Source organism: Physella acuta, unplaced genomic scaffold (genome assembly GCF_028476545.2).
Source record: "Physella acuta isolate Inbredline_101_S28 unplaced genomic scaffold, ASM2847654v3 ptg002435l, whole genome shotgun sequence".
Taxonomy (NCBI): domain Eukaryota; kingdom Metazoa; phylum Mollusca; class Gastropoda; family Physidae; genus Physella; species Physella acuta.
Window position 1 is genome coordinate 1,837 of NW_026733920.1, and position 18,984 is coordinate 20,820.

At 37.5% G+C, this 18,984-nt stretch overlaps 2 protein-coding genes across 7 annotated transcripts in view; one reads left to right on the forward strand and one right to left on the reverse strand.

Moving 5' to 3' along the window:
* The first annotated feature begins 668 nt into the window (after window positions 1-668).
* On the forward strand, window positions 669-7,682 carry LOC131933271 (phosphatidylinositol 3-kinase regulatory subunit gamma). Its single transcript, XM_059290057.1, has 8 exons — window positions 669-1,126; window positions 1,788-1,883; window positions 2,855-3,029; window positions 3,194-3,316; window positions 4,313-4,449; window positions 4,573-4,749; window positions 5,372-5,575; window positions 5,973-7,682. The coding sequence occupies exons 1-8, from the start codon at window positions 717-719 to the stop codon at window positions 6,193-6,195; spliced, it is 1,545 nt and encodes a 514-aa protein (XP_059146040.1). The 5' UTR covers window positions 669-716; the 3' UTR covers window positions 6,196-7,682.
* A 164-nt stretch (window positions 7,683-7,846) lies between these two features.
* Window positions 7,847-18,984, reverse strand: part of LOC131933270 (serine/threonine-protein kinase PLK1) — a 32,306-nt gene continuing 21,168 nt past the window's right edge. For 5 of the 6 annotated variants that reach the window (XM_059290056.1, XM_059290052.1, XM_059290055.1 and 2 more), the window contains exons 4-15: window positions 17,705-17,821; window positions 17,022-17,239; window positions 16,546-16,641; window positions 16,143-16,311; window positions 14,744-14,850; window positions 14,236-14,359; window positions 13,844-13,985; window positions 13,384-13,455; window positions 12,993-13,152; window positions 11,889-12,018; window positions 11,423-11,545; window positions 7,847-10,994 (exon numbers count right to left, since the gene is read on the reverse strand). In XM_059290056.1, the coding sequence (XP_059146039.1) occupies window positions 10,785-10,994; window positions 11,423-11,545; window positions 11,889-12,018; window positions 12,993-13,152; window positions 13,384-13,455; window positions 13,844-13,985; window positions 14,236-14,359; window positions 14,744-14,850; window positions 16,143-16,311; window positions 16,546-16,641; window positions 17,022-17,239; window positions 17,705-17,821 (1,668 nt within the window). In that variant the 3' untranslated portion in view covers window positions 7,847-10,784. The remainder of the gene's footprint in view (window positions 10,995-11,422; window positions 11,546-11,888; window positions 12,019-12,992; window positions 13,153-13,383; window positions 13,456-13,843; window positions 13,986-14,235; window positions 14,360-14,743; window positions 14,851-16,142; window positions 16,312-16,545; window positions 16,642-17,021; window positions 17,240-17,704; window positions 17,822-18,984) is intronic. The other variant, XR_009384916.1, reaches the window with a different exon arrangement.

The following is an 18,984-nucleotide window of genomic DNA, read 5'->3' on the forward strand; positions in this document are numbered from 1 at the left end:
CAGCCTCAACTATCTAGTTAAGTGGCTGCTCTTAAAGCGCGTTCAACTTTATACGAAAGGAGGAGACGGTTGACTACTGGGGTTCCTGTATAGTTTCTATTGGTCGGTGTAACATTATATTTGTTTTTTTTTGTTAAATTGTATCAAGTGGTGTACCAAAGTCTAGTGATTGTGTACGTATAATTAAAGGCTTAAACTTAAATAAAATTAAAGTTTTCGTCTTTAAGCTTAGATCAACTTCATTAAATTTGATACAGACATACTTTGTGTATTGTTAGTTAGCGGTATTTTTGTTTAGGATTTTTCATTTCAATAAAACGTCTTTAATAAATAATCACCAAAGTTGAAATTTAAAAAATTAGTCCTCAACTCCGTCTGCTTGTCTGTGATCCGTCTGTCTGTGCCCATTCTCGTAACTCAATTTCGACCCCCTGCGGGCCTCTTTTAAAAGATTATAAAAGTTTTCAAATAATTCTGTCATTACTTTTTTCCTAGACTCTAACAGGCTTATAAGTTATTCTGTCTGTAGAGTCTATTTTCTACACGTTTATATTTTGATATCCTTACCACAAATTTTGATATCCTTACCACAGTAAACTTGCAGGCCTACTATACACATTCTTCATAGCCTACATTCTACAAGTTAATACTTTTATATCCTCAGCCGTCAGCGAGTTGTTGGCTGTGTGCGAGTTGTTGGCTGTGTACATGTAAAGATGGACGACCCTGCAGACGGAGTTGTCTTCCGACCAAAGCCCACCCCTAGAGGCCTTCTCTCCGCCTTGCTGGACTCGTCAGAAGATGAGGGCGACGGTGGAGTGCCCAGCCGGCCGGCCAGGAGCATCGACAAGACGGCAAGAGATCAGCTGAGCTTCGACTCCGAGGAAACCCTCTACACCAACGTGTCTGCTGCATTAAACGGGACTGGGGTACCTAGAACTGACGCTAAACTGTATGAAAGTGCCAACAATTCACCGTCGAAAAAAATTGCGCAGCTTGAGAAGTCGAACTCTTTTGGATTTGGAAATATTAACAGTCCATCTGACCACTCGAATGGTTTGAGCGATTCCTTCAATCAACGGTTGACACAGAAAGTACCTCCCTGGTTTTGGGTAGATTTATCCAGGTAGGTGAATGAGAATGTTTTGGGTAGATTTATCCAGGTAGGTGAATGAGAATGTTTTGGGTAGATTTATCCAGGTAGGTCAATGAGAATGTTTTGGGTAGATTTATCCAGGTAGGTCAATGAGAATGTTTTGGGTAGATTTATCCAGGTAGGTCAGTGAGAATGTTTTGGGTAGATTTATCCAGGTAGGTCAGTGAGAATGTTTTGGGTAGATTTATCCAGGTAGGTCAGTGAGAATGTTTTGGGTAGATTTATCCAGGTAGGTCAGTGAGAATGTTTTGGGTAGATTTATCCAGGTAGGTCAGTGAGAATGTTGTGGGTAGATTTATCCAGGTAGGTTAGGTGGACCTTATGAATTGTGCAGTAGATATGTATTAAATATGTAATGGTTGGGTGGGTGGCATTATCTGTGTGGTTGTAGAGGGAACGTCGAGATTTTTTTTTTTTTTGGGGGGGGGGGGGGGGGAAATGACATTATTTGTGTGGCTGGGTTGTCATGACTTGTGTGGTTGGGGGGCGTGATTTTTATGGGTGGGTGGAGTGACATGATTTGTATTGCTGTGGTGGTGGTGGGGGGGAGTGGCATGAATTTTATCTTATTTAGTTGAACAGCTAACCACTGACATAAAATTAAATTGTGAATAAAACTTTCTATATTTAGATCAGCCACTGAAGAAAAGCTAAAGGAGCTGCCAGATGGATCTTTCCTTGTGAGGAACTCTTCCACAACAGTTGGAGAATTCACATTAACTGTCAGGTAGGGTTTAGTTCTTGACTTGTTCAAGTTTTTCTTGTGAGGAACTCTTCCACAATAGTTGGAGAATTCACATTAACTGTCAGGTAGTGTTTAGTTCTTGGTTTGACTTGTTCAAGTTTTTCTTGTGAGGAACTCTTCCACAACAGTTGGAGAATTCACATTAACTGTCAGGTAGGGCTTAGTTCTTGACTTGTTCAAGTGTTTCTGTCAGTTTAGAGCAGCAATGTAGAGTAGTCTAGACACAGTAACATAGTAACAATCTTTGACCTATAGGGCTGGTAAGTAGGTCACCAACCAATTCTATGGCTCAATAAAACCTGCATAAGCTATAGAACTGGTTGGTGACCTACTTACCAGCCCTATACTGAAATTGTTAAGCAGGTTGGGCATTTGCAACTGGTTGTGGCAGACTAAGGGGACACTAAATAATGTGGCATTAATATCTTTATTAAGGATCTCAAAGTGTTTACTGATAGTCTCTATGAATATAACAGAAACAGAAAGACTCCAAAATGTCAACTTCTAAATGGTCCTTCTAAATTAAACAGGCACAAAAGGCCACACAAATATAATACAACCTTATCTAGCAGGCAGGGCGTAGCGACCCTTCCAGGCACCCGGGGACAAACTTTTGATTTGCACCCCCCTCGAAGTTTTGATTTGCACCCCCCTCCTTTCAAACTTTCAATTTGTTTTACCAAGCCATTTTGGCGCCCCCCCCCCCCTAAGGTCGGCGCAAGGGACTTATGTCCCCCCCCCCCTGCCCGCTATGCTAGCAGGCTACAAGTCCTAGTTGTGTTATTGAGGTCTTGTGTGACTGTAACTGTTGCTGTTAAGTCAATTCTTTTATGACTGTAGCATTTGCTATTAAGTCTATCAATTTTTAAAAAAATCTCTACTTTATACTCTGCCAGTACAACTGTTTATATAACGGTGTCAGTGTTTGATGAAGTAAATTGTTTTTTCTCTAGGCAAGATGGACAGTGCAAAAGTTTGAAAATACTGTCCCATGGTGGACGTTATGGGCTGAGGAAAAATGAATGCACCTTTGATTCCCTGACAGAGCTAGTGGAGTACTACAGCAGACACACACTGGCAGATTTCAACAAAAACCTCACCACAAAGCTAGTCTATCCTGTCACCAAGGTGTTTTTTTTTTCTTTACAACATTCATAAATTTATAGTGATAGGTTTAGTTAGGTATCTTTGTTGATGTAGATTTATGTTATCAAATTTTATTAGAACAATATTTCAAGTAAGCAACTGAAGTCTGCTGCCTTCTATTAAAAATGAATATTGTTTGTCTGCAGCCGTCCATACGAAGAGTGCATGTTTATGATGCCTTATCTCACCTCGCAAACCTGGGCAGATGTTTACAGAAAATGAAAATAGAGTATGCACTTCTGCAAAAAAAGCAATTTGACTCTAATCATGTGAGTTTAGTTTTGTCTCAAGATTTTAGATTTTTCAATGTTCTTCACAGTGTAATATATTTTTAACTGATTATTCATTTATTGTTAAAAAAAAATCAGTAATTTATTCTATAACAAATACTTTTCAATCAGTTTTAATTTAGTGTCTTCCTTCAACTACAAGATTGAGTCAGTGATAACAGTTGAAGTTATCCCTAAAATGTTTAAAACAATTTCTCTATTAGTAGTCATCCTCTCATTGATGGGGGGTAACACTACAATGTGGAGACAGTTGTCAACATGATAACTATGATGACTTTTTTCCTTCAAAGTCACATACAAAGCAAAACATGTTGTTTGATAAAATAAATGCCTGTTGCAGTAAACTTGTTGATGCCTACATTTGTTATTGCCTAGTGAACAAATCCCAGCCCAAGTATTTCTATACCTACATATATTATTGTTTGAGGAACAAATCCCAGTCCTAGTATTTCTATACCTACATATATTATTGTTTGTGGAAAAAATCCCAGCCCAAGTACTTCTATACCTACATATATTATTGTTTGAGGAACAAATCCCACCCCAAGTATTTCTATACCTACATATATTATTGTTTGAGGAACAAATCCCAGCCCAAGTATTTCCTCTTCATACCTACATATATTATTGTTTGAAGAACAAATCCCAGCCCAAGTACTTCTATACCTACATATATTATTGTTTGAGGAACAAATCCCAGCCCAAGTATTTCCTCTTCATACCTACATATATTATTGTTTGAAGAACAAATCCCAGCCCAAGTACTTCTATACCTACATATATTATTGTTTGTGGAACAAATCCCAGCCCAAGTATTTCTATACCTACATATATTATTGTTTGTGGAACAAATCCCAGCCCAAGTATTTCTATATTATTGTTTGTGGAAAAAAACCCAGCCCAAGTATTTCTATATCATTATTTGTGGAACAAATCCCAGGTGGAGTAAACTATGTCTCACATTTCTCTAACCAGGAACTAATGCAGGCACAGATGGAAGCCAAAGCGTTGGATGCGGCCAAAGAAATGTTTGACAATTTCATCAACACCAGCCACAACAGTGAAGATGAAATGGACGAGTTAGGGAAATTAAGTGATGACAAAAAGAACATGTAAAAATTTTTATTGAATAACAAATTCAAAAACACGTGGCATCTAGGAAGTAATTTGTCAACATTTTATTTACCAAACTTAAAACATTGTTTTGGATTTACTGTATAATTTTGTGTTTTTAGGTTGAAAACCAACTCACTAATGGCAGCCAAAAAACAAATGATGATATGTGAACAAGCGCAGAAGGCCTGGAACACTGTGAAGAGCAAGGATAGTGAACAAATACTTCTGCTACAAAACTTGAACGCATACGTGTCAGATCTGATGGACAAAGAGGAGCAGTGTGCTTGTTTTAGAGAGTAAGAGCCAATTTTGTTCAGTAGGAGATCCTGCCAACTGTTTTCTGACGGGCAGATGAGTTAAAACTGTTTATTTTTGTTTAACACCATAGTAAACTTTTTTCCTAGACCTTAATTCATCTTTTCCCGTGTGTGCCGCAGACACATGTGGCAGATGAAGTAGAGTTCATCTGTTTCAATGACCTTGACATACAAAGGGATAATGTGGTCAGCACTATGCCCAGCCTATTTTGTTTCCCTAATGTGAGTTAGGTACCCATCAGAGTTGGGTGGACTCAGAAATGTTCTACTGATTTGAACCCAGATTTGAACTTGAGACTTTTGGGTTAGCAGACTAGCTCTCTACTTCTAGGCCTCACGTCCCTTAGACCTTAGCTAGGGATCATTAAAGAAATTAGTCGTTAACAACTCAGTTTTTAGGTCATCTATTGAATGCTATACATAGCAACCACTATACAATTACATTCGTGATAATTGTTTTAATTTAATTAGAATGATTAATAGGTAATTTTTTTTTTAAAGTCAATTAGAAAGCTATTAGTAAGTTTTTTAAAAAGTTTAACTTAGCCAAAGAAGACTGCAGTTTTATTAAAAAAATAAATTGATCTGTTTGATTTTCCAGACAAGTTTTGGAATGTGGAGCCAAACCCGAGGTTGTGGAATGTATCCTAAATGAAGACACTGAGAACATCTCCTGGAGACAAGACCAATGGCTGGTCAGTTGTTCCAGAGAGGAAGCAATAAATCTGCTGACAGAGAGGGATGTGGGCACCTTCCTCATCAGACCAAAGGATGACGTGCAAAAACCATATGCACTTTCTATCGTGTATGTTATTTTTTATTACATTACATTTACACCACCTACCTACATGACCTTTCATATGAACAAACTACATAACCTTCGTGTATTCACCTCAGCCTAAAACGCAACACAAAATCAAAACCAACTCTAGACATTTGTTTAAGCCTAACCTTGACCATAACACTTACCCTAATAATAACACTAAATCTAACCCTAACTCTAGCCATAGCCCAAACCCTAACCTAATTCAATTTCACCTAGACTTCTATCTGACCATCACCTGTAGCTTGTACATATTTCTTTACCTGTTTCACCTGAACTGACCATCACCTGTACCTCGTACATATTTCTTTACCTATGTCACCTGAACGTGCCATCACCTGTAGCTTGTACATATTTCTTTACCTATGTCACCTGACAGATGCAGCATTGAAGACAGTGCCACAGAGGTGAAACACTGCGTCATCTACCATCCCACAGGTAGAGGCTACGGGTTCCGTGCAGATGGTGCTGTGTTCGAATCCCTGGATGAACTAGTATCCAAACACGCTTGCACATCCATCAAAATCTACTTCTCACACATGGACACTTGTTTAGCCTACCCTGTTTTTGAGGGCCGACAAAACACAGAAACATTTGTGTGAAGGCTAAACACAGAAACATTTGTGTGAAGGCTAAACACAGAAACATTTGTGTTTATCTAATTTGTTCAGCCCTCTTTCAATTACCTACACTCACTGTTGATTTGTTTAAAATTACTGATATTATAAAAATCAATTAAATATATTTGTAACTGTTGAAATTATATTTGTGCCATTCACATTTGAAGGGTTGTGGTTCTGAGAGGGAGGTGCTCTGTAGGCTGTTGTCATCATATAATGATCAGCCAGTTGTTTCTACATTGATGTAGAATTTACAAGTACAAGTGGCTGTTTAGACAACTTTGTTTTACAGTTTACAAAACTGTAAAGTTTACAAATGTTGACATAAATTTAATGACTCTAAAGTTTAAAGATGCTGACTGAAATGACTCTGCAGTTTACAAATGTTGACTGAAATGACTCTGCAGTTTACAAATGTTGACTGAAATGACATTGCAGTTTACAAATGTTGACTGAAATGACTGTAGTTTACAAATGTTGACTGAAATGACTCTGCAGTTTACAAATGTTGACTGAAATGACTCTGCAGTTTACAAATGCTGACATCCCTGATGCCCTCTTATAATCCCATTAAAAAGTCGGTTGATTGGGATTCACTGTGACCTCATGGCTTGACCCTGCAGGAAGCAAAGGTTAAAGGTCACCCCAGCTTAATGTTGGTCACATGATCTCTTCATGGGTTGTGACTAGAAAAATCCTCTTTGACATACTTGTCAGTGACTGTCACTTTTAATGTGTTGAAATGGCTTTATATTTGCCTAGGCTGTCTGACAATATTGACTGTTTGAATGACAGCTGTTTTTTTTTTGAGTTGTTTAATGTTTTTGGTCTTTGAATAACATTTCTATATTAGTTGTCTGACACTGTTTACTGTCTTTGAATGACAGTTCTATATTAGTTGTCTGACATTTGAAGGTTGGTTTAAATAATCTAAAATTATACAAACATGTGTCTAATATTTTAGTTGCTGTTAGTTGTATAGACATGCAATAGTTTGTCAGTGGTGTATGCAAGTTGTTAAATAGGCCTAAATGTAAGCATTTCACCCTAACACTATCAGTCTGAAATTTTCTCTTCTAAAATTTTAAATTATTTGCCTCAATTAGCCAATTTAAAAAAAAATTCCAAGCAAAAAGCAATTATTTGATAAAATATTTTTTCCTTCAGATTCTAACTAATCTTGTAGTGTAACTTTATTGTCATTGATGGGCTTTAAGATCGGGGCTTTCTTTATTACTAGAAATGGATTTGAGGCTTTTTTGTAATGATAGGCTTTCATAAGAGGTGCTTTTATTATGTTGAAATCATGATATGCAAATGTGTTGTGGAGTTATCAAGATGAACAAAAACCTCATTAAAACTATGCAATTTCTTTTTGTTCACATTTAATAATTCTGCTTTGTTAAAAATTAAATTTTGTATTATTTATTATAATCATCTCAATCAGCATTAAACTTACAATTAATTCACTTTGAGTTATTTTTTATTTTCCAGTACTTTTAGGAAAAATACATATTAAATCAACCTTAAAACTTGCAATGTTGCTTTAGAAAAAACCTTTTAGAGACACTACCTTGGTTGCTAGAAGTATTCTAAAAAGGGGAAATAACTAATAAAATAGTTAAAAACCAAATTAGTTTGTAAATATTTATTGACAGATTCAGTTTTCTTCAACTGCAAAGCAGTAAAGTTGCATAACATTTTAATAACTGAACAGGTAAAAACTTCCATTCCTTCACCATCCAGATAGGCAGAAAAAATATTGGCAAATACATGAAATTTTTTAAAAACTTTCATTCTTTAAAAACAGCTGCCACACAAGCAATAGAATGGAATAAAAGGTCAAAGGTCATTAACTCAGCAATAGGATTGCCAGGAAATATTTAGCATAAAAAAAATTGTATCCATGTTGTATATACTTTAAGGATAGGGTAACAGATAGGAATGTTACTGCACAAGGGTAAATGGAATCTACACAAGTTTTTGGACCTCAAGTTGTTTTTTAAAAACATTCAATGGAAAAATCTACAAGTCAAAAGAAATATCTGAATTATTGAACAAGAAAAACTGAATACAAATATTACTGATCAAATGAAGAAGAAAAAAAGTTTAATGCATTTTTTCCTTTGTACAAGTTTCTATCTACAGTGAACAATACAATTGAAATTCCCTTGCATGAACAAGTGTGTAAAACATTAACCTAAGAAAACTTTTTTACATGGACTTACACAAAAATCTGGACACCATGAAAGAAAAATATTTTTAATGCTTTATCAGCACATTAAAATTGTTAAACAAAAAAAAATTCATTAGAATATCTTACTGTTATTTTTTTTTTAACTATGAAATATAGAAATTATGATGTATGAATATCATCTTTCTCAATTTTAAAATAACTGTTTTAGTTAAGTTTGGTTATTTGAAAACTGAATATATTTTACCCATTAACATTAAGATTTGCATATGTCAAAAACATATATAAAAACCAGCAGATATTGGTTGTGTGAGGAATCAAGGCACATACAATGTAATGACTTGATACATAAGGCAATGTTTACAATTTATCTCAGTACCAACAGATTTGTCTAATAGAGCTTAGAACTCAGGTCAACCTGCCCAGACAGTGGTCAAACTGACCAGGGTTGACCTGCTTAGGGTGAAGTCAACCTTGCCCAGGCTGAAGTCAACCTGCCCAGGCTGAAGTCAACTTGCCCAGGCTGAAGTCAACCTGCCCAGGGTGAAGTCAACCTGCCCAGGGTGAAGTCAACCTGCCCAGGGTGAAGTCAACCTTGCCCAGGCTGAAGTCAACCTGCCCAGGGTGAAGTCAACCTGCCCAGGCTGAAGTCAACCTTGCCCAGGCTGAAGTCAACCTGCCCAGGCTGCAGTCAACCTGCCCAGGCTGAAGTCAACCTGCCCAGGGTGAAGTCAACCTGCCCAGGCTGAAGTCAACCTTGCCCAGGCTGAAGTCAACCTGCCCAGGCTGAAGTCAACCTGCCCAGGCTGAAGTCAACCTGCCCAGGCTGAAGTCAACCTGCCCAGGGTGAGGTCAGACTGCCCAGGATGAGGCCAACCAGTCCAGCACATGTCCAGTCAGTAGCGCCAGACACCAAAGGCACTGCCATCTACTGTATTGCTTTCTTTGTTTTATTTACATAAGAAAAAAAAAATGAAATTTACATAATAATTATGCAAAATCATTTACCAAAAATATTTATTTCCTCTTGCATGATTCCAACAGAACCAATAAAAACATTCATGCCATGTTATTAAAACAGAATTTATAAAAGAAAAAATATTTGAATAAACAATTTACATTGTTAAGCATGCATCGATTTCAATATCAAATGTATTTAGCCACTGTAATCTAATTCCACTTCAGCATGAATGTGATATCTTTAGCCATTGTCATCTAACAAAAAAAAAAAAAGGTTTCGTAAACTGGAATGTTTAGTTTAAGGCACAAAACGTTGCTGTATGATAAAATTAAACTGAAGCCTTCTTCTGCTTATAGGAAATTGTTTTGTTTCGAAACATTTCAAAAGAAAGCACGATTACTTTTTCCATAAATTTTCTCTCAAGTGGTACACAATTTTTAACATGTAACTTTTAATAATAATAAAAATGTATTGAAACCTAGAATTTTCTTTTTCCGCTTATAAATAAAAAAGGTCTTAAAAAAATCCTTGCATAAATGGTTATCTCTCCTCAAAATTATGACATTTTGTAAGTGAATGTCACACTGTCAAATCTGTGACTTTATAAAAAGTAGATTTCCTAGCACAAAACACCTGCCTATGAAATAGTCAGTACAGCTGACATCTGCATATTGTAAACAAACAAGATTAGGGAAAACCTATTTAAAAAAAATAAACATGTAAACTTTGGTAAATAAGTTGGTCAATATGAACATCTTTACAATCAACAGCATGCTTTAATCAAGGTTACAAGATAAACATTATGGTGCTTTGATGATTTTCATCACTTGGGGCCCAGGAAAAGTTTTCTCCTAGTTAGTTAAAAAAAAACATTACTTCTCCTCACTCAATGATTTATTGAAAAAATTTAACATACAGAAACTTGGTCCCTTAAATGCCCCACGTCAAATTAAGAATAAAAGTATGTGAAGCATATAAAAAAAGCATTTTAATAAAAGATGAAATTTTACTAATGGATAAAATGAACCCTCTGCGGAAGGTTTCTGGGCAACTAATAAGAGATCAAAATGTGAGCTGTATCTGAATGGCACGGCAAAACTCCTCCTCCACCAGTCCACTGACTGGACGAGTCATCTCACAGCAAGGAAAGACTTGGATGTTTTTAAACTGCTGGCCCCTGGAGTTTGTGTGTGCTGTAGACACCCACTGACAACATGGTGCCCTTTACTTTTTTGGGGTTCCAAAAAATAACCGTGATCAACATATTTAACTGGAGTGAAATGTGTTGTAAGCTTCCACAAAAAATCTTTGTCTGGCAAAGAATTTCCATGTCAACTTATCAATCCCCACAGCTGTGCAGCATTCCACATGAATAAGATACATAGAGACTAGTGCGGTGTTTGTTGGTAATCCATGTTAAATATCAGCTCCTTCTATATCCACAAGGTTCTTGAGCATTGAGCGTGCAAACGTCATCCTCTCGTAGACGTCCTTGCCGCAGCCCTCCTGCATGATGTGATTCAGGTTGAAGGTGCGAGCTGAGCGCTCCTGGTCGATGTAGGTCACAAGGTACTCATTCTTCATGTTGCTCAAGATCAGCTTGGTGTGATCATCGAAAAAGTTCACCTGGGAATATCAAGCGAAACAAATCTATTGCAGTATTTGAAACTTTGGAAGGTTGTTACAGTATGAATACAAGCAAACAAAACATAGGAAGTAATTGTAAAGTAAAGTTCATTTGTTTCTGTGACATCTGCATATGAAGAGATAATGTGGTCAGCACTATGCCCAGCCGACTTTAATTTCCCTAACGTGAGTTAGGTACCTATCAGAGTTGGGTGGACTCGGCAACGGTATACTGACTTGAACCCGGATTCGAACTCGAGACTTATGGGTTAGCAGTCCAGCTTTCTACCGCTAGACCACTCCGTCCCATTGGAAGTAATTGTACTGCTAGTAAATTGATAGACTAAGCATTGAGTTGAAATACTGAAGTGATAATATGCTGTTGGTTGACAGAGATGTAGAACAGGTGAGATATTCTCCTGCCTTACCTGCAAGGTGCCATCACTCAGGTAGAGAACGATGGCCTTGGCTGTACGAAACCACTTCTTGAGGAACAAGGAACCAGACCAGGAGATGGAGTCACTGTAGCTGGAGTATTCCAGGTCTCCACCCTGTAAGGCAATGTTTGGGTCACACATTTAGTCAAAACATTTAGAACAACCATTTATTAACCTAACAACTTGGATTCAAGCCTTTACCTACTAAAAACATTTAGAAAAAACAGTAAAACCATCAAATTCCTCAAGCCTCTACCCCCTAAATCAAGTTTAGACAAACATTCAGTAAAAAATTAATTACCCTAGGATACTTTATAGAGTTAAGATTTCACTTACTAAATTAAGTTTACTAAATCATTCTTTAACATTCAGTCGGTGATCTTCAACTGCTAAATTACTATCTACAATTCTAAGCTGAAACAAAATGTTTGAAAATAAAATTTAAAAAAAAACTTACATGAATAAGATGCTCATCCATGTATCTGGCAAAATACTGCAGTAGAGTTGTCTTTCTCTCCAACTCCTCAGGTACACAGTCTGAGGTGAAGGCTGAAAGTTTACCAGTCACATCGTAGTACTGGATGGCTCTGAAGGAAACAACAACGTACAGGTGAATATGTGGCTATTAACATTCACGTCTCTACACCTTACAGTCCACAGAGTTCATGTCACATTCATATGAAGCGATTGTGTGGTTCACACAGCTTACTTTACAATGTAATCTTGACCAAAATGGAGTCAGGTACTTAAAAGAGCTGAGTGGAATTATGAACCTAAACCTAGGAAGCGAACTTGAGATCTTCACATTTGCAACATGTGCTCTACAATCTGACCACACAATACCCTCACCTAGCCATTAACATTACACATCCATCATTGGTTGTTTATTTTGGGGAATGGGGGTGTGATAAGAGAGCAAGTATGTTTATGTTAATGATGAGACTAAGGTGTAAACGCTGACCTTCCATCAGGGTGTAATGAGATAACGAGTATGTTGTAATGAGATAACGAGTATTTTAACGATGAGACTAAGGTGTTTACACTGACCTTCCATCAGGGTGTAATGAGATAACGAGTATTTTAACGATGAGACTAAGGTGTAAACACTGACCTTCCATCAGGGTGTAATGAGATAACAAGTATGTTGTAATGAGATAACGAGTATGTTAACGATGAGACTAAGGTGTTTACACTGACCTTCCATCAGGGTGTAATGAGATAACGAGTATGTTAACGATGAGACTAAGATGTAAACACTGACCTTCCATCAGGGGGTAATGAGATAACGAATATGTTGTAATGAGATAACGAGTATGTTAACGATGAGACTAAGGTGTTTACACTGACCTTCCATCAGGGTGTAATGAGATAACGAGTATGTTAACGATGAGACTAAGGTGTAAACACTGACCTTCCATCAGGGGGTAATGAGATAACGAATATGTTGTAATGAGATAACGAGTATGTTAACGATGAGACTAAGGTGTTTACACTGACCTTCCATCAGGGTGTAATGAGATAACGAGTATGTTAACGATGAGACTAAGATGTAAACACTGACCTTCCATCGGGGGCCATGATGATCCTGGAGGTGTCGTTGAAGAGGACACCCAGGGCATCGCTGGACAGCTGGAAACCAAAGCCGTACTTGTTGGAGTAGTCCACCCATTTGGTCACCCAGGTGATCTCAGCATTGACTGGCGCCAGGGTACCCTTGGCCACTGGGAGAGGACAATAAGTGATCTTGGTTAAACTAGCTTTAAAGTAAGAACTCAATAATACCTGATGATTTAACTATTGACACTAATGGCAGTTAGATATCTTTCTAAAAAAACTGTAAACTTAGAAGTCAGAGCTACATGATGATATAACTATTGATTCAATAGGTCTGGACACTGTTTTTTAAATAATAAACCTGAGTATCTAGGTAACTATAAAACAGATGTAGCAACCTTTTGGGATGTGCTCTAGACAAGATCCCAGGACATTCAGCAACATGGCAGCAGATCCAGTCTTGGAGAGATCTGAAAACATGACAGGAATGTGATTTTAATCAAACGCTGGCGGTTACATTAAAGGGTGCAGTAGGTGCTGGATTAGCAGGTAAAAATATTATCAGACAAATCTCACACTTGTTTGAGGTTAATTAATAAAGGGGAAAATTAACTTAAATAAGAAATATTACTAACATTTAAAAAAAAATTAATTACATTTTAGAGCAATGAAAAACTTGGTGATTTAGAGATAATCTGGTTTCATTATTTTCTTCACTGTTTGAATTTGCTCTCATAATTTAACATAAACATTTTTCTAAAAATGATTAGAACTAATTTTTTGTCAGTTTGTTTTCCCCTTCTACAAACTTGTAATAGAAGATTAGTGTGCTGGATATGTCAAGTCATCAGTACTGACCTCTCTGGGGTGGTGACCTTGACCTATCACCTGAGCCACCATCGTTGTTGTAGTTGTTGGAGCTTGCAGGAAGTGTGTCTTTAGCTGTGCGGATATTTTCATAGTGTGTGGGGGAGTGGCTAGGAGATTTCTTCTCTATATCCTTAGGGGGGAAAAACAAATGTCACTAAATGTTTCAACTCAAAAAACTTTAAAATTTTAAAAAATTGAATCTTAATGGACTAACAATTGTAAACACAGTCCCACCCTTATGTATTAAAGAGATAGTGTGCCCCCCCCCCCCCCATGCAGTAAACAGACACAGCCCCCCCCCCCCCCCAATGCAGTAAACATACACAGCCCCTCTTCCCCCCCCCCCCTATGTATAAAAGAGACCCAGCCCTCACACATACCTCTAGCTCCTTCTCCTCCAGCAGATTCTCTGAGCGTGAGTCCAAGTGCATCTGACTGAGGGCGTTGCCCAGACGTCCCATGGGGTCGGACTTAGGCTCAGGTGGTACAGCATAAGACATGGGCCTGCAGGTGTGGCAAAGATAAATGTTTTAGAGATTGTCTGGACATGGTCAACTGCTAGAGAGGGTAACAGATTGTCTGGACATGGTCAACTGCTAGGGAGAATAACTTAATACCTATGGTGAATTGAAACCTATGGTGATTTAGGTCTCTGATTTGAACCCTTTGATAATTTGAACCCTATGAAGATTTGAACCCTATGAAGATTTGCACACTATGAAGATTTGCACACTATGAAGATTTGCACCCTATGAAGATTTGCACCCTATGAAGATTTGAACACTATGGTGATTTGAATCCTATGAGGATGACTTAACCCCTATGATAACTTCTGTCAGCTGGACAGTGTGCATGATAAAGCCCAGTTTTCAAGTGGTCAACACCTACCTGTTACTGGTGTAGCGTGAAGGAAACTTGGGCATGGCTGTGCAACAAGCTGGAGACAGAGTGTGAGGCAAAAACCCAACGGTCAAAAATTCATCCGAAAGAATATCCTGGGAAAGGTAAGAAAACATCAATGTATGTACAGGTCAAGTAAAACATCAATGGATGTACAGGTCAGATAAAACATTAATGGATGTACAGGTCAGATAAAACATTAATGGATGTACAGGTCAGATAAAACATTAATGAATGTACAGGTCAGGTAAAACATCAATGGATGTACAGGTCAGGTAAAACATTAATGGATGTACAGGTCAGGTAAAACATTAATGGATGTACAGGTCAGGTAAAACATCAATGGATGTACAGGTCAGGTAAAACATTAATGGATGTACAGGTCAGGTAAAACATTAATGGATGTACAGGTCAGGTAAAACATCAATGGATGTACAGGTCAGGTAAAACATCAATGGATGTACAGGTCAGGTAAAACATTAATGGATGTACAGGTCAGGTAAAACATTAATGGATGTACAGGTCAGGTAAAACATCAATGGATGTACAGGTCAGGTAAAACATCAATGGATGTACAGGTCAGGTAAAACATCAATGGATGTACAGGTCAGGTAAAACATCAATGTATAATGTATATATAGGTCAATAAAAACACCAATGTGTTTATAGGTTAATAAAAACAAATGTCTTCCTAGAGAATACATGCACTTAAACACTTATACAATCACAGGTGTCTAACATAAGGACAAGACTGACACTAAACATTACCAACCACTTTAACCCCCACATTTGCCCCCCACATTTGTACCCAGGTAACACACCTGAGTATCCACAGGTGCAGGGCATTTAGACAATGAGAAGTTTATCTACTGGACTGGTTTGACAAGATCTACTCCACCTGCCCTACCTGGTACCTGTCAAACTTACATGAAGGGTTGGTCGACTGGTTGGCTATGGTACCTGTCAAACTTAATGAAGGGTTGGTCGACTGGTTGGCTATGGTACCTGTCAAACTTACATGAAGGGTTGGTAGACTGGTTGGCTATGGTACTTGTCAAATTTACATGAAGGGTTGGTCGACTGGTTGGCTATGGTACCTGTCAAACTTACATGAAGGGTTGGTCGACTGGTTGGCTATGGTACCTGTCAAACTTACATGAAGGGTTGGTCGACTGGTTGGCTATGGTACCTGTCAAACTTACAAGAAGGGTTGGTCGACTGGTTGGCTATGGTACCTGTCAAACTTACATGAAGGGTTGGTCAACAGGTTGGCTATGGTACCTGTCAAACTTACATGAAGGGTTGGTCAACTGGTTGGCTATGGTACCTGTCAAACTTACATGAAGGGTTGGTCAACTGGTTGGCTATGGTACCTGTCAAAACTTACATGAAGGGTTGGTCGACTGGTTGGCTCTGGATGCAGACACTTCCTGATGAGGTTTTTGGCCGAGGTTGAGAGGGAGGATGGAAGACTGTAGTTGTTCTCTGTGATCCTCAGGTACGTCTCTTTCAGTGTGGTGGTTTCAAAAGGTGGACGACCCACAAGGAGAGCATACCTGTGGGAGCATTTTTTAAAAAGATAAGACATGGCTCTATCACAATAGAATACAATTATGATGGTGAAAATCTTAACACTATAAATCTAAATTTGTTTTAGGAATAAACTTGGAATGAGAGTTATAATAATAATATACAATTTTATTTTACTAGAGAAAATTGGAGTCATCATTAGGTTAAAATTGTGCATTTAATTTAGTTAACTAATTATGACAGGATAATTGCAATCTTACGTTATGCATCCCACAGCCCAGATATCAGCTTCAAAACTGTGACCCTTCTTTTGTAGGACCTCTGGGGCAATGTAATTAGGTGTACCACACACAGTCCTACAAGACAGTATACAAATTCATTATTAGGTGTATTACAGTCATACAATACTGTATACATGTTTGTTATTAGGTGTACCGCACACTGTCCTACAATACAGTATTCATGTACATTATTAAGTGTAACACACTGTCCTTCAGTACAGCATACAAGTTAAGTACTTGTTAAGTCATTATGATTTAGATAACAATGCTATTTATAATAAACTAAAACATGTCAAAAACAATACATTTGGCAATTTTAAAAGGCCATTATTAAGATTCAGTTTATCACATGAAAGTTAAGCTCATAATTTAGCTCATGGTATTGGTCTGATTGATTAGACATACTGATATAACCTAACTATTCATCAAAGGATTATTGCATCTAATGAGCTTACATCTTTTTTTCCCCAGCAAAGTCCACCTTAGTCGCCAGGCCAAAATCTGCCAACTTAAGCTCCATGTCTGAATTAAGTAGCATGTTTCCCAGCTTAAGGTCACGGTGGATTATCTGGTTGCCATGGATATAATCCACCCCATCCACCAGCTGTCTCAGATAGTAGCGGACCTCTGGCTCTGTCAGACATTTCCTGTGTTTTAGCACATGGACCAGAGACTGGAAGAAAAGATTTCAATGTTTGCTTTAAACAAGTTTCAAAGTGCTGGTTCAATTGATTTTGGACTGGTGGAGATTAGAAATGTTATTGTGATGTGGTGGTTCAATTGATTATACTTGGCCAGGGAAACTAATGTACACATTACAGATAAAGATTTGCACATTGTAATGAAGATAACTTTATACATTGAATACACCAGATTTAGCTACACAAAAATGGAAATTATCTAATTATTACCACCATGACAATATCTTAACTACTGGAATTTGCTATAAACAGGGCTATTTAATTTATCTTGAAAATAATAATTTGATATAGCTAAGCCATCCATCAAGTAGATGGTTCTCAAATTATTGCCAGACCAGACTGTAAGAATACTCTCCATGAGCCCATCATATTCCACCAGAGCAAGAAAAGATCAACACAACAACAACAATACAAGAATACGTGAATGCAAGCCTTACTTTGCGACTACAATTCTCCAGGATAATGTATACATTGCTGTCATCTTCAAAGTAACTGTTGAACTCAACCACGTGTCTGTGCTTTAGATTCTTCTGGAGCTGGACTTCACGTAAAATCTGGGGGAAAATTGTGGTCAAAATCACCTCGTTAATACAACATTTTAAAAAACTTACAACAACCAAATCATAAAATTTAGGAAAAATGTTAGGTAAAAATCACTTCATGAATACATCATTTATAAAAATTGTTACAACTAATCAACTGTCGCAGAGTTAGACCACATGTAACCTAATTTGACAGATAAAGAAAACTCTAGAACCACTGGTACAAGTGGAGTTAGCATCACCCAACCCTGTTATCTTTATGAATGTTTTTTTAGATGCCATTTATAAAACCTGAGCTGAAGAGGGTGTTATCCTGTGAGATAAAAACACTGGGAATTCCCTCTATCAGCACACAGGCATACACTTCCAGACCATCCAACACATTTTATTACACAGGAAATACATTCTTTTGTCAATAATATAATGTAGATAGATACATAGTTACAATTTTTTCTAAATAGAATGTTTTTTTTTAAAACTAAGATACTTGTAGTCATTAATTAGGGGCAGATAGAACCTAATTAATCTTTCCTATTAGGGGGGTGTGTCACTATCAGGTCAAGACTAGAGGACACCAGGCCCATTACACTTTAATTACTGTGTGCCTTAACTAAATTAGGTGATTGGTCACTTAATTCTTATTTTAAACTCATTTCACTGAAGAGTTTTAGTCTTTTTATTTTGCCTATTATGGTCAATAGTCAACCCATGTCTAGTACAGTCAAAAAAAAAAATCATGACAAGTCATTATTCTTTGTGTCTAGCCATGTGAAGCACAGCACCCAGTTGGTTGAGCTATTTGTGTAATTATGGTACACCCCGCCCCCCTGTTAGGGAGGTGACACTAACTACATGAGCACCAGCCCAACATTAGAGGAACAATTAACCCTCCACTCCCTGCTGCTATAATTAGTTCTCTACACATGTGATACCAGCCTAGAGTGAACTTAACATGAATGTGTCAACTGTTTAAAAATATATCATAACCAGTGTGGAAATATTTTAGATTACAAAACACAGCTTCTCTGTGCTATACTACAGACAAGATTTTGTTTGAGTTGGGGAGTGGGGGGAGAAGGGAGGGGCCCCTGTGCTAATTTTTTAACCTGCCATGTAAGCATCAGAAACTAGGTCATAAAAAGTCAGCAGTTGTGTTTGCTGGGCTGTAGGAACAC